The 19,738-nt window shown below is 43.2% G+C and overlaps 1 protein-coding gene across 3 annotated transcripts in view; it reads left to right on the forward strand.

Moving 5' to 3' along the window:
* The first annotated feature begins 3,661 nt into the window (after nt 1–3,661).
* GANAB (glucosidase II alpha subunit) overlaps nt 3,662–19,738 on the forward strand; it is a 53,282-nt gene continuing 37,205 nt past the window's right edge. For 2 of the 3 annotated variants that reach the window (XM_063438026.1, XM_063438028.1), the window contains exons 1-2: nt 3,697–3,788; nt 4,775–4,863. In XM_063438026.1, the coding sequence (XP_063294096.1) occupies nt 4,823–4,863 (41 nt within the window). In that variant the 5' untranslated portion in view covers nt 3,697–3,788; nt 4,775–4,822. Of the gene's footprint in view, nt 3,789–4,774; nt 4,864–5,112; nt 8,101–19,738 lie in introns of those variants that run through there. The other variant, XM_063438029.1, reaches the window with a different exon arrangement.

Below are 19,738 nucleotides of genomic sequence, written 5' to 3' on the forward strand. Positions count from 1 at the left end.
GCCTCCACAGCATCCAGTGCAAACATTACAGTACATGTTATCAAGTCACTAGGGCGCTGGAAATCATTTGCTTACTCTAGATACATACCTAACCCGGTACAAGAAGTAAGAAATGCCTTTCAAGACATGTCTGGTTAAAAGTATGTATATTGCTGGTATGTAATAAATTAGATTTTCTACTTTTGCCCTCTTTATTTACAGGCCTACCTCATCGTCGGTTCCGGCACACCACAACCAACTTGCTCTTTTAATACCATCCTACACTTATCAGTGTTTGTTTCTTCGGTACTATCATGAGCCCTTAACACAAGTATTAAGGCCTTTTGGCCTGTAATTGTGGGAGGGGCATATGACACACCTCTTCCCTACTTAAGGGACACCCCTTACCTGGCTCCATACCGTTCGAGGTCAGCGCTGCATCACCCTCCCACCCACTCCTCATTATTAACTCTTTTTCTGTTACATTTCTTCTTGGTGGGCCCTCTTTATTCACAGGCCTACCTCATCGTCGGTTCCGGCACACCACAACCGACTTGCTCTTTTAATACCATCCTACACTTATCAGTGTTTGTTTCTTCTGTACTATCATGAGCCCTTAACACAAATATATATATATATATATATATATATATATATATATATACATACGTATATATATATATATATATATATATTAATTCTACATACTGTATATCCTCGAGTATAAGCCGACCCAAATATAAGCCGAGGTCCCTAATTTTACCCCAAAAAACTGGGAAAACGTATTGACTCGAGTATAAGACTAGGGTGGGAAATGCAGCAGCTACTGGTAAATTTCTAAATAAAATTAGATCCTAAAAAAAATATATTAATTGAATATTTCTTTACAGTGTGTGTATATAATGAATGCAGTGTGTGTGTGTATGAATGCAGTGTGTGTGTATATGAGTGCAGTGTGTGTATGAGTGCTGTGTGTGTGTATGAGTGCAGTGTGTGTGTATGAATGCAGTGTGTGTGTATGAGTGTAGTGTGTATGAGTGCAGTGTGTATGACTGCTGTGTGTGTGTGTATGAGTGCAGTGTGTATGTATGAATGCAGTGTGTGTGTATGAGTGCAGTGTGTGTGTATGAGTGAAGTGTGTGTATGAGTGCAGTGTGTGCAGTGTGTATGTATGAGTGCAGTGTGTGTGTGTATGAATGCAGTGTGTGTGTATGAGTGCAGTGTGTGTGTGTATGAATGCAGTGTGTGTGTATGAGTGCAGTGTGTGTATGAGTGCAGTGTGTGTGTATGGATGCAGTGTGTATGAATGCAGTGTGTGTGTGTATGAGTGCAGTGTGTGTGTGTGAATGCAGTGTGTGTGTGTGTATGAGAGCAGTGTGTGTGCGTGTGATGCAGAGTGTGATGCAGAGCCTTGGTGGGGGGGTGGGCATTTTTAATATTTTTTTTATTATTATTATTTTAATTTTTTTGTTGTTATATTATTATTTATTTATTTTTATTATTATTTTTATTATTATTTTATTATTATTATTATTTATTTTTTCGTCCCCCCTCCCTGCTTGATACATGGCAGGGAGGGGGGCTCTCTTTCCCTGGTGGTCCAGTGGCATTGGCAGTTCAGTGGGGAGGGGGGCTGGCAGAGAGCACTTACCTCTCCTGCAGCTCCTGTCAGCTCCCTTCTTCTCCGCGCCGGTCCGTGCAGCTCTTCTGTCAGCTCACACTGTAAGTCTCGCGAGAGCCGCACTATGACCCCGCGGCTCTCGCGAGACTTACACTGGGAGCTGACAGGGGAGCTGCACGGACCGGCGCAGAGGAGAAGGGAGCTGACAGGAGCTGCAGGAGAGGTAAGTAACTGCACACAGCCCCCAGTCTGTATTATGGCAATGTAAATTACCATAATACAGACAGTGACTCGAGTATAAGCCGAGTTGGGGTTTTTCAGCACCAAAAATGTGCTGAAAAACTCGGCTTATACTCGAGTATATACGGTATATATATGTGAAATATTGTTTTACATAATTAAGTCATTTTATTAATTAAATTTGCGGGACCTGCCTGATAACCCAGGCAGAAAGTTCAGAGAATTTAATTTGCTAGCACTATATTTAACCCTACAACTTTCCAAGACACCATAAAACCTGTACATGGGGAGTACTGTTTTACTAGGGAGACTTCTCTGAACACAAATATTAGTGTTTCAAAACAGTAAAATGTATTACAACGATGATATCATCAGTGAAAGTTACATTTTTCACGCACAAACGGCACTTACGCTGACGATATAATTGTTGTGATACGTTTTACGGTTTCGAAACACTAATAGTGTTCGGCGAAGTCTCCTGAGTATAACAGTACCCCTCATGTACAGGTTTTATGGTGTTTTCAAAAGTTACAGAGTCAAATATTAGGCTTGTGTTCCAGGTTTCTTCACATTAAAATTCGCCAGATTGGTTACGTTGTCTTTGATACCATATGGTAGCCCAGGAATGAGAATTACCCCCATGATGGCATACCATTTGCAATAGTAGACAACCCAAGGTATAGCAAATGGGGTATGTCCAGTCCTTTTTAGTAGCCACTTTGTCACAAACACTGGACAAAATTTGAGTCAAATTAGTTTTTTTGCGTTTTTCACACACAAACAAATATTAACACTAACTTTGGCCAGTGTTTGTGACTAAGTGGCTACTAAAAAGACTGTACATACCCCATTTGCAATACCTTGGGTTGTCTACTATTGCAAATGGTATGCGTATGCCATCATGGGGGTAATTCTCATTCCTGGGCTACCATACGGTTTCAAAGGCAACTTAACTAATCTGTCAAATTTCAATGCGACCCTGTAACTTCCCAAAACACCATAAAACCTGTACATAGGGGGTTCTGTTTTAAACGTGAGACATCGCTGAATACAGATGTGTATGTTACTGCAGTAAAAGCAAACAGTCTTATGGCATTCACAGTTAAAATGTCACGTAAAACTAAAAAAATTACATTTCTTAACTTCTCACATTTTTTGTTATATTTTATTCATATTAAATTATGTTTCATAGTTACATATTTGATGTTAAATGAAAGCCTAATTTCTCCTGAATAAAATTATATATAAGCGTGGGTGAACTTAATATGAAAGAGGTGAATTACCGTTGAACAGTCATATAGTCAAATTCTAAGTTTTGCTTTGATCAAAATGTGTACATTTGTCTCAGTCCTTAAGGGGTTAAAGGCACAGTGCTGTGAATATTATTGATGTGAAGGTCTTACATACACTCAGTGTTGGTGTGTTTAACCCCTTAAGGACACATGACATGTGTGACATGTCATGATTCCCTTTTATTCCAGAAGTTTGGTCCTTAAGGGGTTAAAGAAGGATATTAGGATAGCAAATAGGGACAGATGGTTTGGGCCAAAAATAGGGACTGCCTCTGCTGAACAGTCACACTGGGGAGGACTGTATTAGCCATCAAGTTCTTACTAGTTGATAATAGGACCTAATTTTAAAACCAGCTGATTTACAAATTAAGTGTAACCTGGCACAAGAACCACTTATCGAACATTTCTATTTCTAAAATGTTATTCATTATTTAGTTTGCGTTCCATTTTACTATAACGCGTCTTATTTTCAATATTCGATTCACATCCCTGCCTCTACTAACATGGCCGTACCGTCGCACATGCCGTCTTTCCTCAACTAAGATGGCTGCCAGTAGGAACTACGTCATCAACAGGCTGCCTCGTTTGATTTAGTCAGTCAAACCCAAGGAAGGGAGCCTTATTGTGAAAGGTATCGGGGCCAGCAAGGCAGCCAGGTTAATGGTGTTATCATTGTATTATAGAGTGCATTTATGAGTTTAACATATAAAGTTGGTGATTATTTGCTAGACTTTGAATCTATCTTTATTTAAGACTGTTAGCTTGTAATTTACACAATAAAAATCAAACAACCAAGACAAGGGTATCCTTTAAACTCCGAATCGTCATTAAAATAGACAGGCTGTGTCAAATAGCTCTGTTTCAGATATTGTTTTTCCTCTCAATCTCTGTTTGTGTACATTTTGCATTTTCGATTTTAGTGTTACTTGAATTCTAAGTTTTTAATGAATATTTGGGGGATTCAAAACAAATTTTCACGCTTAATGGTAAACATAGACAAACAGAAACAATTATCAATATGTTTTTTTGGTTTGTCTGTCTTTGCCCAAAATGTAAAATTTACTTCGGGGTAAACTAGCCAGGCAGTGCCCAGAGCTGATTTGGAGAAATCCTTCAGCTTGGCTATGTGTGTGTGTAAATTTTGCTTCTACGATTACAATTGGATTTTAGTGAATGACCCAGGAATGTATACGCTAAAAATTGGATGGCTGCAGGTTAAAACATCGCCTTAAGCTGAAATTGAAACTTGTTTAAATTCACTTGTCGGTAAAAGTGTATTTTAGCGTATTTTATCATTTACCATTTAGTTTCTGAGATATTGGACCCAGTTACTGCCAAGAGTTCTCATTACCATTTTTCTAAGATATTTACTTTTAATGAAAACATGATGGTTTTTACTTTAATTATGACTGTTAATAATATCCACTGTTTGTTTTTAGAAAAATGTAAAAGAATCATAAAATACGCTAAAGTACAATTTTACCCACTTGTCTTTGCTCACAATTTCCCTTTTGGACTTTAATGTGCCACAATTCAGAATTTCGTAAATTAACATAATTTTGTCTTATCGTAGTGTGTTGCATTTTGTTATACTGATATATTTTCTGCTAACTTGTAATTGACATTTGTTATTGTATTTCAGGTGATGTCATTCTGTGACACAGTCACTTACTGACTTAATCTTTCTCCCATGATTACTACACAGCCGCAGGGGGTTACTCCCCCAATCAGGTATGTACATAGGCTTGTTTTTATGTGGGAACAGTTTTTTGGGGGCTGGTTGTTTGGTTTTTTTTTGTGCTCTTTAGTGTTTGTTTTTTTCCTACATTATAGTTTTCCCCTCTGTATTCCACCTTTTGTCTGTCCCATTTATTTTTTATTTATACAATACTAAATGCTAATTTGTATATTGTTTTTATTCTTTTGCTTTGGGTGTTATTTTTGTATTATTTTCAACAATCTTTTGTGTATTCCCTGCAGCCCACAGGAACTATCACTGCAGATCAAGACATTCTTTAGTGGCTCAGACCCCCATCATGGGCATAAGCTGAGCCCTCGTGAGCATGCTCGATGCTCCCTATTACTCTTACGCTGCCTTCCTCCAGCCCGCCATGCCGTGCTAGAACACCTGCGATCTGTTTTTCATGACAGCGTCTCTAACTTCTTGAATGAGAGAGACTCTCAAGATAACCTTCCAGCATCCTCTTCCTCATCTCAGCGCAGACCACCTCCCCCACCATCAAATCCAGGGCTAAATGAGGTAACACAGGAAGTGCAAAAAGTATTGGAAGAATTCATCAGATTGAATCCCCGAGCTTGGGCTCCACTCATTTCTGCTTGGTCTATTGAGCTCATGGGACAGTTAAGCAGTAAACATGCAGGCAGGCAAGGTATGCCTCATTCTGCCAGTCTCAATGAATTATTGCAGCTATGGATGTCATGTGGAGCCACTCGTGCACTTATGGAAATTTACACACACTGCCTGTCCACATTGATTGGAAGTTGCCCAGATGCTTGTGTTGATGCCTTGTTGGATACCTCAGTCCAGCACTCTCCACACTTTGACTGGGTGGTTGCACATATTGGGAACTCGTTCCCCAGCACTATAATTAGCCGTGTTCTGTCTTGTGGTCTAAAAGATTTCTGTGCTCATAGCACACCTGCTGAGGCTCCTGACAAACGTGTTCCCAAGCTGGGGTCTGTTGTCGGCATTCTAGGACATCTGAGCTCACGCCATGGATCCACTATAAGACAGGAAATTCTGAGAATGTTCCACGAAAGCCTGCGTCCAGGGAGCAAGCAACAGCGGGCAACTTTACCTTACCTTCTACAGCTGGCCGCCCTTTCACCCTCTCTCTTAGGAACTGTATGCCAAGACCTTGTAGATTCTTTAAAACCAGCAACATTAGCCCAACTGCAGCAGCACTGCTCAACCCTGCCCCGTGAGGAGCTTGATAACATGCTGAATTTGAGTGTTCACTTGGCATGTCAAACATCAGCAGGTGCTCCCCGTCTTCTACGATTCCTTCTGGATACAGCAATGCCAGCTTCTGTCATAACAACACCAGGATTGGCTGTGCATGATTCTGTTAGAGATGCTTGTGATCGCATTGTGAGGCTGCTGCTGCTCAGCCTTCAGAAACAAGTGTATGGACGGCCAGGGGGGCGGGGGTCATCTGATACCCAACCACGAGCTGTGCCTTTCTTGGATGCAATGAGAGGTCATCTCACAGAGTTGTGTGCGGAGATGCTGCGTTTAGAAAGAAAACGTCACCTTTGGCTTCACCAACTGCTGGGATTACTTTGTATATATAGCAGTCCATCCTGTGCTCCAGAGGCACTATGTTTATTGCTCACCTTAGCTCAAAATCCAGAGGAACTCGGTCTGGCAGTCCAGCTTCATGCTGTTCTCTCTTCCTCGGTGCAGGGACTTGCGCATGCCGCAGTGACCCGCTGTGTGGCTCAAGTTCATGCAGGAGCTTTAACAGATAAGCGAGCCCTTCAACTCCTGCAAAACCTTGCACTTGTTGTGCAGAGTGAAGAGGGGGGCATGGGTAGAGAGACAGGGCTAGCACTTTCTGAGTATCTATCTGATATTGGGCAACTCCTGCTACACACTGACCCAGGTGTGTGTGAAGCAGCTTGTACTTTGCTGTGTTGTTGTCCTCTCCCTGCTTCTCTACCACCTTCCCAACTGCACTTACTTATTCGATCTTCTTCCCACCTCCTTTTCCATTACATGCATTTGCGTAGCATTTCTGGGGTTAGTAGTTGTTCCCGCCTCCTACTTCGGCTGTGTAGAGTTTCTCCTGCAGGAAGAAAGGCTGTTTTACATCAGATAGTTGAAGGGTCCATGCATGAGGGAAACGCAGGGCTCTTTGGTGGACACAGTTCTTCCTCAGCAGCCATGAAAGAAGGTGCAGCTGCATCCCTGTTGGAAAGTAACAGCCATCTAGGCTCAACTGTGGACTTTTCTGGCAGTGTGTGGTCTGTTTTTCATGCGGGTGTGATCGGATCTGGGCTGAAACCTGAAGAACAAAGCAGGCAGAGTGGACAACAAGAAATTGCAGAAAACACACAGAGCTTGCTTGACCTTTTGTGCCGTTGCTGTGCCAAAAAGGGTGAGGAAGGAGGACAGCCAACATCTTTAGATCCTGAAGCAGTTAAGACTCTGGCAGTGACAATCACAGAAAATGCATGTTCTGATGTCACAAATAGCGAATTGGCATGGCCACCAGAGGAGCATGCACGTACCACTGTGCAAAGAGACTTGCTCATCTACAGATGCTTCCGTCACAACCCTCTTCTTTTTCAACTCCTTCATCTTGTTGCACAGGGTCGCCCAGCACTATGTTATTGTTCAGTGCTTCTCAGAGGACTACTTGCGACATTGCTGGCACATTGGGAGGCATCTCGTGAAACCTCTTCTGTGAGTTCTCCTTGGCATTTGCAGGCATCCTGTGAGCTTGTTTCCTGCATGGGAGAGGGTCAGTTGCTTCCACCAGCATTAACAAATATGCATGAGATGTTTTCGCTCCTTGCTCCATTTGAAGTACGACTACTGCTCCTCAGTGTCTGGGAATTCATGCGAGAAAATGGACCTTTCCCTCAAAGATTTGTGTTCCAGCCAGCAAAAGGAATATTCAGCAGAGACTTTAGCCGAGAAGGTGACCCCTCTAAATATATGGGAATAGTCCATAGTGTCCTACACCGTAACATTGACCGTCTAGGGCTGCTTTCCGGAAGATTCCAGTTGTAAAGGAACAAGACATTTTATAGAGCTCATTTTTTCAGAGATATATGATGCTTACACAGCGGGAATTGTTTCTAAATTGACCCTCCTATCCATACATGTCCCATTTATCTTTCTATCTTTTTAATAGCTGAGAAACATCAAAAAATATATGAAAGAAGAAAGGCACCACTGAAATTACATCTTATGTTTTACAATAAAATTATAAATATTGAGTGCTCATTGTGTAATTATTCTTTCAATATTACATAGTATAAAATAAAAAATACATAAAACCGTGGATGAGGGAAATTCATCTTGCAGCGCATCAAAAGAAAAAAAAAGAGCATTGCCAAATGCTTGTGAGACCACTACCTTTTTCTGCTGTTAATTTTACTTGTTCAATGTCCAAAATATCCGTACTGCTGTGGAATTTAATGTATTTATTATTCCAGTTCTGCTACTTTCCCACCTTGTTCAGATGATCTCCCTTTTGATGCCCTTCTTATACTCCATATCCTCTAGAGTGTAAGCTCGTTTGAGCAGGGTTCTCATCAATCCATTGCTCCTGTAACGTTTTGTAAGTGTCTCATATATTGGTACATTTTACCCTTTATAATATTATGAAGCGCTGCGGAATAAGTTATAGATAAATATTATCATTGGCATTTATATAGCACTATCATTTTACATGTTTTTAACATTTTGTCTATACAAAGGGCTAGTTTAGTTGACAGAAAATGTGTAGGTACATTTTTGTACATAAAAGCAATATACTGATTGGAAATATGTACTTCCAAAATAGCTAAGGTACACTTGTGTACCAATGATCAATGGCTGAATGCAGTTCTAAACTTAAGCAAGCAGTCTGTGTTCTCTTTCCAAATTATTTGTGTAATGAAAAAGTAAAAATTCTTTATACAACATTGGAGTAGGATGGGATGGTATTAGGGTACTGGATATTCCCTTACTGTGTCAGTCTTTTGAAAACTGATTTTACAAATCCTAGAGGGACAACAGCTGTATCCTTCTTACATTGTATCTAGTAAGCTGGTAATGAATATTGCAGAGCCTGACACTAAAACTAGTTTAATGAACTGAAGCACATACAGTGCCTACAGAGTCCCTTTAAATTAGGAGCTGCAGTGTTGCAATGCAATATATCAAAATTAAAAGGAATATAAAACCACAATCTGCAGGAAGATTATGAAGTTTGCAATAGAAGTGAGATTTGTAAACTGTGAAATGTTATTGAAAAAAAAGTGAGAAGATCAGAAGGTGACAAGATGATTTTTTGCAGATTCAGAATGTTCTACAAAAGTAAAATGGAATAAAGAGCTATGGTCTTGCTGGGGGAGTTCAGCAGATGCAAGAAAGATTAAGGCAATGTGGTCAACTCTTTTTTTTTGCAGCTGTTTATTTGCAAGACTTTAATCTCAAACAACACAAGACATATTTCAGAAGAAAAAAGTAATTAACTTGTGTATATATATATATGTATCCTAGTGGTTCTGCCCTAGGCATGACAAAACTTGGACACCCTCAACCCTCCAAATATCTTTTCCTGACAGACACGCACCATCACTGATACATGTATTTACAGATACAGTCATTGTCACACACTGTTTAACCAACACACACTTAAACTGAAACATAAAAATTCACAGAAATACTCATTTACAGTTACACACACACATTCATCGACACACACAAATACACTAACTGACACACGCATTCACTGACCGACACATACACACTCATTCGGTGTCAGACACCCTGGGACACCCTCACTGACATATACATTGACAAACACATATACAACACTCACTGACAGACATATGTACTCAGTGTCAGACGCACACATTGACCGACAGACATACACATTCACTGACAGACATGCATACACACGCTGAAACAAGCATACCTACACTGACACACACACTGACAAACACGTATACATCCTCACTAACAGACACACACACACTCACAATTTAAAATTAAAAAAAATTCAAAAGTTCAATCCACCCAGCCTCGTTACCTTTAGGAGTGCTGGCTGCAGCTCGGTGGGTAAATACACTGCTGACACAGCCTCATTCTGCTCAGCTCACTACTACACGCCTTGTTAGAGAGTAATCATTCAAATTCATACAAACCTAGCCATCACATACACACTAATTACAAATACTTAGATACATACAAACACACACACTCACACTTTGAGTTAAATTAGTCCCCAATGCAGATGAAGCATGACATACTTCTAGCTGTGTGGCGCTGTCCCATTATAAGGAGTCATACTGTTTAGAACTAACTTTCCTAATGTCCTTTGGTCTTCTATGATATAGGTAAAAGCCTTCTGCATTGGGAATCTCAATCTTGTTCAATTTTGGACTTCATTCATTTGCTGGTGCTCCCAGTCACAGTGCAAAGTTAGGCATAATTCATATTGCTAAAACAGAAATTTCATAAATACATGTATTTCATAGATATTTTTGTTCAGGTAGTCTGTTAGCTAACTTCCTAGCTCAACCTAACTTCTTGTTTACCTAATTCAATATTACCTTTGTTGGCATCAACTAAAACCATTTTCTCAATGCACAGCTGTGTGTTGACTGGTGGCTCATCATAGTAAGCCACATTAAGCACCCAATACACGATCAGTAGTTTATAATTGAAGGGGCATTGCTCCCAAGGTGACAGCCAGGAAGTGAATGCCCGCACCACCACTCACTTGGCTTTGCATTGTCCCAGTGTAGCACATGGAGAGGGGGCACAAGTTAGGTTAGAAGGATATGAGGAGGGGGACAGCAGAGGTGTTTTGGTAGGGTTATCATGGAGTAAGTCCCTCTATCATGGCAGCTGTGCCCTTTCAAAACCATTAAAAAAAACAAAAAACATTACACGTTCCCATGTTATCTGTAATGTATGCTGTCTGTTGGGGAAAAAATGGCTAAACTGTTAGTAAATGTGGCCCTCGTATTGGCTGGCTTTTCTAGGAAAGTAAACTGTGAGGATTACTGTAGTAAAGCAGGTTTAGCCAGTTATTGCTCCATCTGGTGTGGAGCTATAACTCCCATGATTGTCTCTGGCTGAGAGTTATAGCCTGAAATCTTCATATTGTCTCTTTCGGCACTGCAATGCGAGCTATAGCCTGAAATCTTCACATTCTCTTTCTGCACTACGATGAATTCAAGAACATCTCTCCTAAACATGGCGTCTGAAAAAAAAAAGGGGCGGGGGGGGGGGGGGGGAAATGATGTACTATGGAGGTAATAACACAAAATTGACACATCTAATTAGCTTATTTTAGCTGGGAGCTGTGACGAGATGTCCGAACCATGTTATCTCATTTTCCCTAACTAGATGACCTTTGAGTCACTTGTAATTAACCAGCATATCCTGATGTTCCCAGGGCAAAAAATGTACAGTTTGCTACTGGCAATCTGTGACCTGATCTTAACTGTATGTCCTCATGTGTTAAGGTGAACCTGATTTAATGTTCTACCTGCCCTAGACTAGCTCAACATTGCTGTGTCCTTGGATGTTTTGTACATCATCTATTTGGGGCAAAAGCAATTTACAAATAAATGTAAAAACTGTCTCTGTGAATAGAGTCCATTACAGAGAATGCTGATTGTCCTGTTCCCATTGGATGGTTTTCTGTTGGTTGCTAAGGCAGAGCCTGCACTTCGGTAAGATTAGGAATTTTCTTAGAATGCCAGTTTAAAGGGTGGGCTATAAGCTGGCTGTCTTATTTAAAGCCACTCCTCTAAGAATTGCCATCATTTATGGCCCCTCTGGTCATCCTAGGCTATTCATTGAACACTTTTCTTCCTAGCTACCCATTTGCTCTCCTCTAGTACTCCTTCCCTCATTCTTGCAGACTTTAATATCCCAATCAGCGACCCCAACTGCCTTGATGCCTCTTGTCTGCTCTCTGTAACCTCCTCCATTGGACTAACACAGTGGTTTAATTCAGCAACTCATACAGCAGGAAATACTCTTGACCTCGTCTTTACCAATCTCTGTATCACCTCTGATCTCTCCAATGTTCCATTTCCTCTGTCTCACCACCAGCTGAACTTTGACGTCGGCAAACCTTGTAAACAAATTATACCATCCTCACCACATCAGTCTTGCAGAAAGCTCCACTGTCTTGACCTACAGCGATTCTCCACCGCCCCCAAAGTCTACGTTCACCCATCTCAAACCTCACCTGCCCTAACACTGCAACCTCCCTCTACAACTAAACTCTCCTCTCAACTAGACCTCATGGCACCTCTACACTTAAATGTAGCAAGCGCTCCCAATTACAACCTTGCCACACCAACCTGACCCGATACCTCCAAAAATATCCAGAACTGCTGAACGCTACAGGAGAAAGTGACACTCTGCGTCTCACCACCACCTGTTTCCTTGATCCTATTCCCTCGTATCTCATCCACACTTTGTCTCCTTGCTCTGTCTCTCACTAAAATTTTCAATCTCTCCCTTTCCTTTGGCACATTTCCTCTACCCTTCAAATGTGATACCATAACCCCAATTCTGGATAAAGCCCAACCTTAACCCAGTTCCCCCTCCAACTACCGCCCTATCTCGCTACTGCCGTTTGCCTCAAAGATCCTTGAGAGCTGTGTATGCAAGATTTACAGACTTCCTCAAATCCAACTCTTGCTTGACCCACTTCAATCTGGATTCCGTGCTCATCACTCTGTTAAAACAGCTGTGACCAAAATATCCAATGATCTTATCACTGCAAAATCCCGTGACCACTACTCTATTCTAATTCTTCTTGACCTTTCTGCTGCTTTTACACTGTTTATCATCAACAGCTTCTTCTCGTCCTCCGTAATGTCAGTCTGCGAGATACTGCTCTCTCCTGGTGCTCTTCGTACCACTCCCAGCGTTCTTTTAGTGTTTCTTTCTCTGTCTCCGCCTCTGTTCCCCAAGGGTCTATTTTTGGTCCTCTATTGTTCTCAATCTATTCTGCCTCTCATGGTAAACTCATCAGCTCCTTCGGCTTCCAGTATAGTTTCTATGCGGCTGACATGCAAATTTACCTGTCCTCCTCAGATTTCTCACCACCCCTCTTGACTTGTGTCTCTGACTGCCTCTCTGCTATTTCCAACTGGATGGCTGCTCATTTCCTTAAACTTAATCTGTCCAAAACAGAACTTCTGGTCTTACCTCATTCAAGTGGTTGCTTGCTGCTTAGGTGTTCTCTTTGACTCTGACCTCTCCTTTACCCCTCACATCCAATCAATCATCAAATCCTGCCACTTCCATCTGAGAAACATAGCGCGGTCCCACCCCTATTTAATGCCTGATACAGCTAAGGTGCTTGCCCATGCCGCTGTCCTCTCTCACCTTGACTACTATAATTCACTTCTAAGTGGTCTTATGTGTTCCCAATTTGCCCCATTACAGTCTATAATAAATGCGGCAGTGAGGCTCAACTTCCTGTTCGCCTGCACTTCCCACGCCTCCCTCTTCAGCAAGTCCCTACATTGGCTTCCCGTAAGAGTTAAGATCCTGGTACTTGCTTACAAATTTCTACACATTGCTGCTCCGACCTATGTATCCTCACTAATACACAAATATGTCCAGTCTAAGCCCCTACTCTATACTGGAGACCTACGTCTAACATCCCTTCATATTTCTACATTTGATGCTCGCTTTAGAGACTTTTTTAGGGCTGCACCATTCCTATGGAAGATTCTTCCCCTCTCTGTTAGACTTTCACCCGGTCTCCACTCCTTCAAAAAATCTTTGAAAACTTCTTCAGGAAAGCATATCAATTAAACTATGAACTGCTTTCCCTACTAGTACACTGATTTCTCTTCTGCAACTGTCATAAAAACCCTGAACCCTCAGTGAATACTATCCTATTAACTTACTTTTCTACCCATACCTTTTGTGCCACTACCTCTGGAAATTCTAATTAATTAGCCCCTACAATGCAGTACGTAAATGTGTGCATACAACACAGTAATGCACTTAACCATGCCTGAGATATCAAGGGGCAGCAAAGTCACTCAAAACTTTCCATACCTCCGGGGGGCGGAGCTTGACCAGCGAGCAGAGAAGACGTGCTCTGCAACAGCTCCTGGAAAGCCAGCACGAAAAAATCAAATAACTCGGGATAAAGTGCGCTCACCCTCCTGTAAGTGTGCACTCTGGACCGGGGTGGCCGACCCGAACCCTGAGATGCCAAATCCGATGTCTGGGACAACCGGGTACCGCATCAGCGGATTTGGGCCTAACGAGGGAGGAGGCGGAGAAAGGCCGGCCGCTTTCCCGCCAGACGCACACATCCAAAAGTAAACTGGGAACACTACCTCCCCCCCCCCCCTATGGACCGGTGGAGGACATCCCGGTCCCCGCCAGTCAGAGAACCCAGCACCTGGCACTCTCCGAACAAACCTGCGGCCTCCACAAGCAGTACGGGGGCAGGGGCCTCCAAAATGGCGGACACGCGCACCTCAACCCTGCGACTCAGACTCGAGCCTGCATGGTCAGACACTACTTCCCGATCCCCGCCGGTAGAGTTGACCCCCACACGACTAAAGGGAAAGACACAGCCTGTGACGAACCGCACGCTCCACCAACCGCCCAAGAACACAGAGGAGCTCTACGACAAGCTATATGCCAATCTGTGGACTTAACTTTCGGCCTGAAGACAGGCCTTCAAGATGGCGATAAAGAAGTGGCGGCATGGATCCGCCCGGCAACCCGGCACCACATAGGCGGGACTCCCCCTCGCACCCCCAAAGCTGCCCCTAGACAGAGCAGAAAACGGACACCTACACAGAGGGAAATAACACCACAGTTTGTGGGCGCCAATACTCACATCCCCCTGCCTCAGAATGGGACTTACCAACAAACACGACCTGCTTATCCCTCAGCAGCTCCAAAAACTCTTCTCAGGCAAGGCACTACCTCACGCGGGAGAAGCAGACGGAGGTCCCTCTCACGGCCCAGGGGAAAGAAAGCATGCCCCGATGTACGAGAGGTCCTACCACTGAGACCCCCACAACTGGACTTATTGCTGACACATTACTTGCATGCCCTTGATGACTGCTTGCCACGAACCGGCATGGGCTGAACGAGACTGGTGTGAGGACACATAACCCTCTTTAAGTCTCTCCCCTCACTTCATGTCTAAAATGTTGAAATGTTGAAATGTTTTGCTCCCCAGTATAGTCTCAATCGTAACCCACATTAGCTACTGACAATACCCTGGCACTAGAGAAGGGAATGGGGAGTAGTCAAATACATTTTATTATCGTGTTTTACCCTTCATGTCTAGCCAGCCTCTCTGAGTTACCTACATAAGTTCTATAGCTTAGACATGAAGAACTAGCCTATATTCCCTGGCTACCCAATTAAATCTTATTGTACTTTTACCCAGTGTAGCGCAATTAACCCACCAGCCTGTATCACAACAGACAACCGATTTACTAACACTGTTTCATACGCGCACGTAAGCCTCATGTTGCCCTATAAAATTGTGCTGCACTATAAAAAGGTGCAATACACCTAGAATCATATGCACGACTTGTTGTGGTGAGCGCACAATTAGCCTAGCATGATTTACTGCAATGATTATATATTGTGCAAACTCCAAAGAAGCAAAGTGTTACTATATCCGAAGCAAGTATGGTTCGTATAATTATTTTATGTTTGACTAGCTTATGACACAACGTAAAAACCCACTATCCGGAAAGTTACAAGCGATGTTATTTCGTGTTATGTACTAAAATGCCTAAGCAACGTGAATATATACTGTTAATAACCTTATTTACCTAAAAAATGTCCTAGATCCACTGTCTACCCCTATGTTTACACTGTTTACCACGCGCTAGAGGACTGCCTTTGGGGTACTTCACTAGCGACTGTTATAATTATATGCACAACTAAAATAAAGAATTAAAAAAAAACAAAAAAACTTTCCATACCTCCCAACATTTCATACGGACAGAGGAACATTTTCGTTTTAGGTGTGTGAGTGGGGGTGTTGCCAGTGGTGGCGCTGTTGTGAGACATTTTAGGAGACTTACTGATAATGATTTATGAAAATGTAATGTAGAGCAAAAACTTAATTACACAAACGTTTTAACATATTGTAGTTTAAAGACACATGACTGTGAGTACCAGGGCCGGACTGGGAAAAAAATTAGGCCCGGGCATTTTTCAATCAGAACGGCCCCCTAAGAAGGGGGCGGGGCCAGAGAGGGTGTGTTTTGTCATCACTAATGACAAGCACGCCCCCTCTCAAAGTGAGCATGTTAGTTCAATGCGCAGAGCCCCGCTGAAGAGCTCTGGCATTAGAAAAAGGCCCTGAATTTGTTCTGCGCAGCGCAAGCAAATTTAATAACATGCTTGCGCTGTGTTTGCTTTTAAATTGTCTCTGGTGTCTCCACAAGTGGGATACCAGAGGACAAAAGGGCCAGGAAAGTGCATGGTGCATATGTTTGGAGCCTGCTTGTGGGATTGCGTGTGTGTAGAGTGTGGTGTGGTATTGTGTAAATAGGTCAATTTAATTTGTGTTTGTGGTGTAATATGTGTGGCTAGGCGCTGTAGAGAGTGTGTGTATAGGGGCATAGTGTTATAGGGGATGTAGAGAGTGTGTGCATACGGGTTGTAGTGTGTGTAGGGGTTGTAGAGAGGGTGTGTTTAGAGAATGTTGTATGTGTTTGCTGACAAGGAATGTAGTGTGTGTAGGTGGTGCAGTGTGTGTGTGTAGGAGATCTACTGTGTATAGGACCCAGAGTGTGTATAGGAGATTGTGTGTGTGTGTAGAGGATTACGAGTGCTTATAGGGTAAGGGATCTAGCGTGTATCTGGAGCGTAATGTGTGTAGTGGTGCAGTGTGAGGGGTGCTGTAGTGTGTGTGTGTGTGTGTGTGTGTGTAAATAATATATATATATTTGGAAGTATTATATGTCTGAGGGGCGCAGTGTGTGTGTATGTAAGAGGGGTGCTGTGTGTGAGGGTGTTTTTATCTGCCGTCACATTCTAGGTTTCTAATTTTCTTTGTCTGTTAACTCACTGAGGGTTATTTTATATATATATATATATATATATATATATAATATGTATATATGTGTGAGCGAGGGTGCTCTGTGTGTGTTTGGGTGCTGTGTGTGTCTGAGGGTGCTGTGTGTGTTTGGGTGCTGTGCGTGTCTGAAGGTGCTGTGCATGTCTGGGTGCTGTGTGTGTCTGAGGGTGCTGTGTGTGTCTGAGGGTGCTGTGTGTGTTTGGGGGTGCTGTGTGTGTTTGGGGGTGCTATGTGTGTGAGTGTGAATTTATATGTGTGTGAGTGTGAATTTATATTTTATTTAAATTGAAATATATTTTTTTATTAATAAAAAAATAAATAATTAAAAAAAAAGTTATATCCCCCCTCCTCCCTTCTTACCTTTAGCCTGGAAGGAGGGGGGATCCGTTCTGCCTGGGGGGAGGGGGGATCCGTGCTGCCATCCTTCCCTGGTGGTCCAGTGGAGAGAGTGAACTTTAGCCTGTAGGCTAGAGTTCACTCTCGCGAGATCAGAGCGTTGCCGCGGTAACGCTCAGACCTCGCGAGAGGACTGCTGGATAGAGCTCCGCCGGTGTTCTCTCCTGCCTCCCTCCCTCCCTCTCCTGCCGGCGGCCGCCTGTCAGTGTCTCTGGGCCGGTGAGGGAGATCTTTGATCTCCCCACCGGCCCATGGAGGCACAGAGCAGGGCTGGCGCTCGGATAGCGCTGGCCCTGCATGGGCTGGCAGGGGAGATCCTGTGATCTCCCCTGCCGGCCTCGGCCCCACAGCCATCGGGGCCCACCGGGCATTTGCCCGGTATGCCCGATGGCCAGTCCGGGCCTGGTGAGTACTGTTATAGTGATACTCTGTTATAGATTTAGACACACCAACAATATGGAGCTCATAGAAAAGATGGATTTGGGCCCACAATAGGGACACTTGGGAGGCATGCTCCCCAGTAGCCACTTATATTTCCTTCACTTGGCTGAAGGAACTAGGAAGTGTCGCTACTCAAGAAGTGACAGTCCTGCTTTAAGTGGATGGTTTCCTAGCCAAATAGGGTTTTTACTAAAATGAGAAGTGCCTAGAATCCAAAATAAATTTAAAATTTATGGGCAAAGTCGCTGAACTAGAAGCATGGCTGACAGAGAATGTTTCTAGTTTGACTACACTGGTCTAAAAGGGAACTTCCGAACAATAACAACTGCATCAGAATAAAGTTGTTACGATGCCAAGAGGTTCCAGGTGCCAACTTATATTTAAGGCTTAACAAAGCTCTTCATTTACAAAACCGCTTGCTAGATGTACAAATTGTTTCCAGCCATTGTGTGAATGGGAAATTATTGATTGGGTTAAAGCAGGCATAGGCAACCTTCGGCACTCCAGATGTTTTGGACTACACCTCCCATGATATTTTGCCAGCATTATAGCTGTAAGAGCATTATGGGGGATGAAGTCCATAACATCTGGGGTGCTGAAGGATGCCTACCCCTGGGTTAGAGTATCAGTGTCACTGCACCTGACATCTCTGCCGGCGTGGCTGCACTTAAACATAGCAGCCACGCCATCAGAGATGCTTTAAACTTACCTTGGGCTCGGTGGGCAGCTACCTGGTCTCCCTCCGTTCCGGTCCCCAGCAGGTGCGACGTTCTTAGGACTGCCGCCGCTGTGGACCGGACTTTTATAAGAAACTTCCCATCGCCCACTTCAAAGATGGCGCCAATTTGCGTGCGGTGTCACGACATAGATGCTCCCACATGTTTTGGGGTCAGAGGTCACAGACATCCAATTACTGACTAAGTAGGGTTATTTAAACCCAAATTACCTTTTTGTCAGTGCCCTGTCGTGGTTTCCACTAGCTGGTTATCTGAGAGAGTGTTCCTGATTGCGTTTTTCTGGTATTTGACTTTGGCTTCGTATAGACTTCCCTGATTTCTGGTATCCTTGACTTCTGGCTTTCCTCATCGTTGTGTCTCATTCTGTTTCCCTACCCTCAGCAAGTATTTTGACTATTCTGCGGTATGTTAAGTCCGGCCATTCTAAGGTCCGGTTAGATGTTATCCTTAGTCTTAGATGTGATACTATTCTGCGTGCTGGATCAACTATAATCCTGACAATCAGCTGACGCCCTAAGCCAATCAGCACTGCCCTTGTCTGAGGCTTCCTGATTCAAGCCTCGTAGAAAAGCAGCCTTCAACACTTTGGGGTAAAATCGTTCATTCAGCTATCATCCTCAATTCTGTACTCTCGTGCAAGAATACAGCAGTGATAACTGCTCCTGGTGCTGAAGTGGATGGGCCAGAAGATGATCGTGGCGCCTGTGAGGAACAGGTTCAGGTAAGTAGAACTCACCTTTGCCAGCCACCGAAGCCGCAGTGGCAATGTCACCGGTGATTGTCTTTGCAAATTCTGCAAAGTCCCCAGACAGTGACATTGCTGCTTTAACATGCCCAGAAGTTCCCATTAAATTCACTTTGAATTCCTGGCAATTATCATTTTAGTGACTAACCCTAAACATTAAAGGGACACTATAGTCACCTGAACAACTTCAGCTTAATGAGGTTGTTCAGGTGAGAACTATAGCTCCCTGCAGCCTTTCTCATGTAAACACTGTATTTTCTGAGAAACACCTCCAGTTGCAGTCACTCAGAGTGAACCAGAGGGACTTCGGAGTTGATGGAGGCATAATATGCCTCCATACACTCAGATCTGCTGTCTGCAGAGCACAGGGCAGCACTGTGCACAGCATCCTGTGATTCAGTGTCTCCTCCCTCTGCATGCAGTCACTGAACTTTCCTCATAGAGATTCATTGCTTCAATTCATCTCTACGAGGAGATGCTGATTGGCCAGGGCT

Source organism: Pelobates fuscus, chromosome 12, assembly GCF_036172605.1.
Source record: "Pelobates fuscus isolate aPelFus1 chromosome 12, aPelFus1.pri, whole genome shotgun sequence".
Classification (NCBI taxonomy): domain Eukaryota; kingdom Metazoa; phylum Chordata; class Amphibia; order Anura; family Pelobatidae; genus Pelobates; species Pelobates fuscus.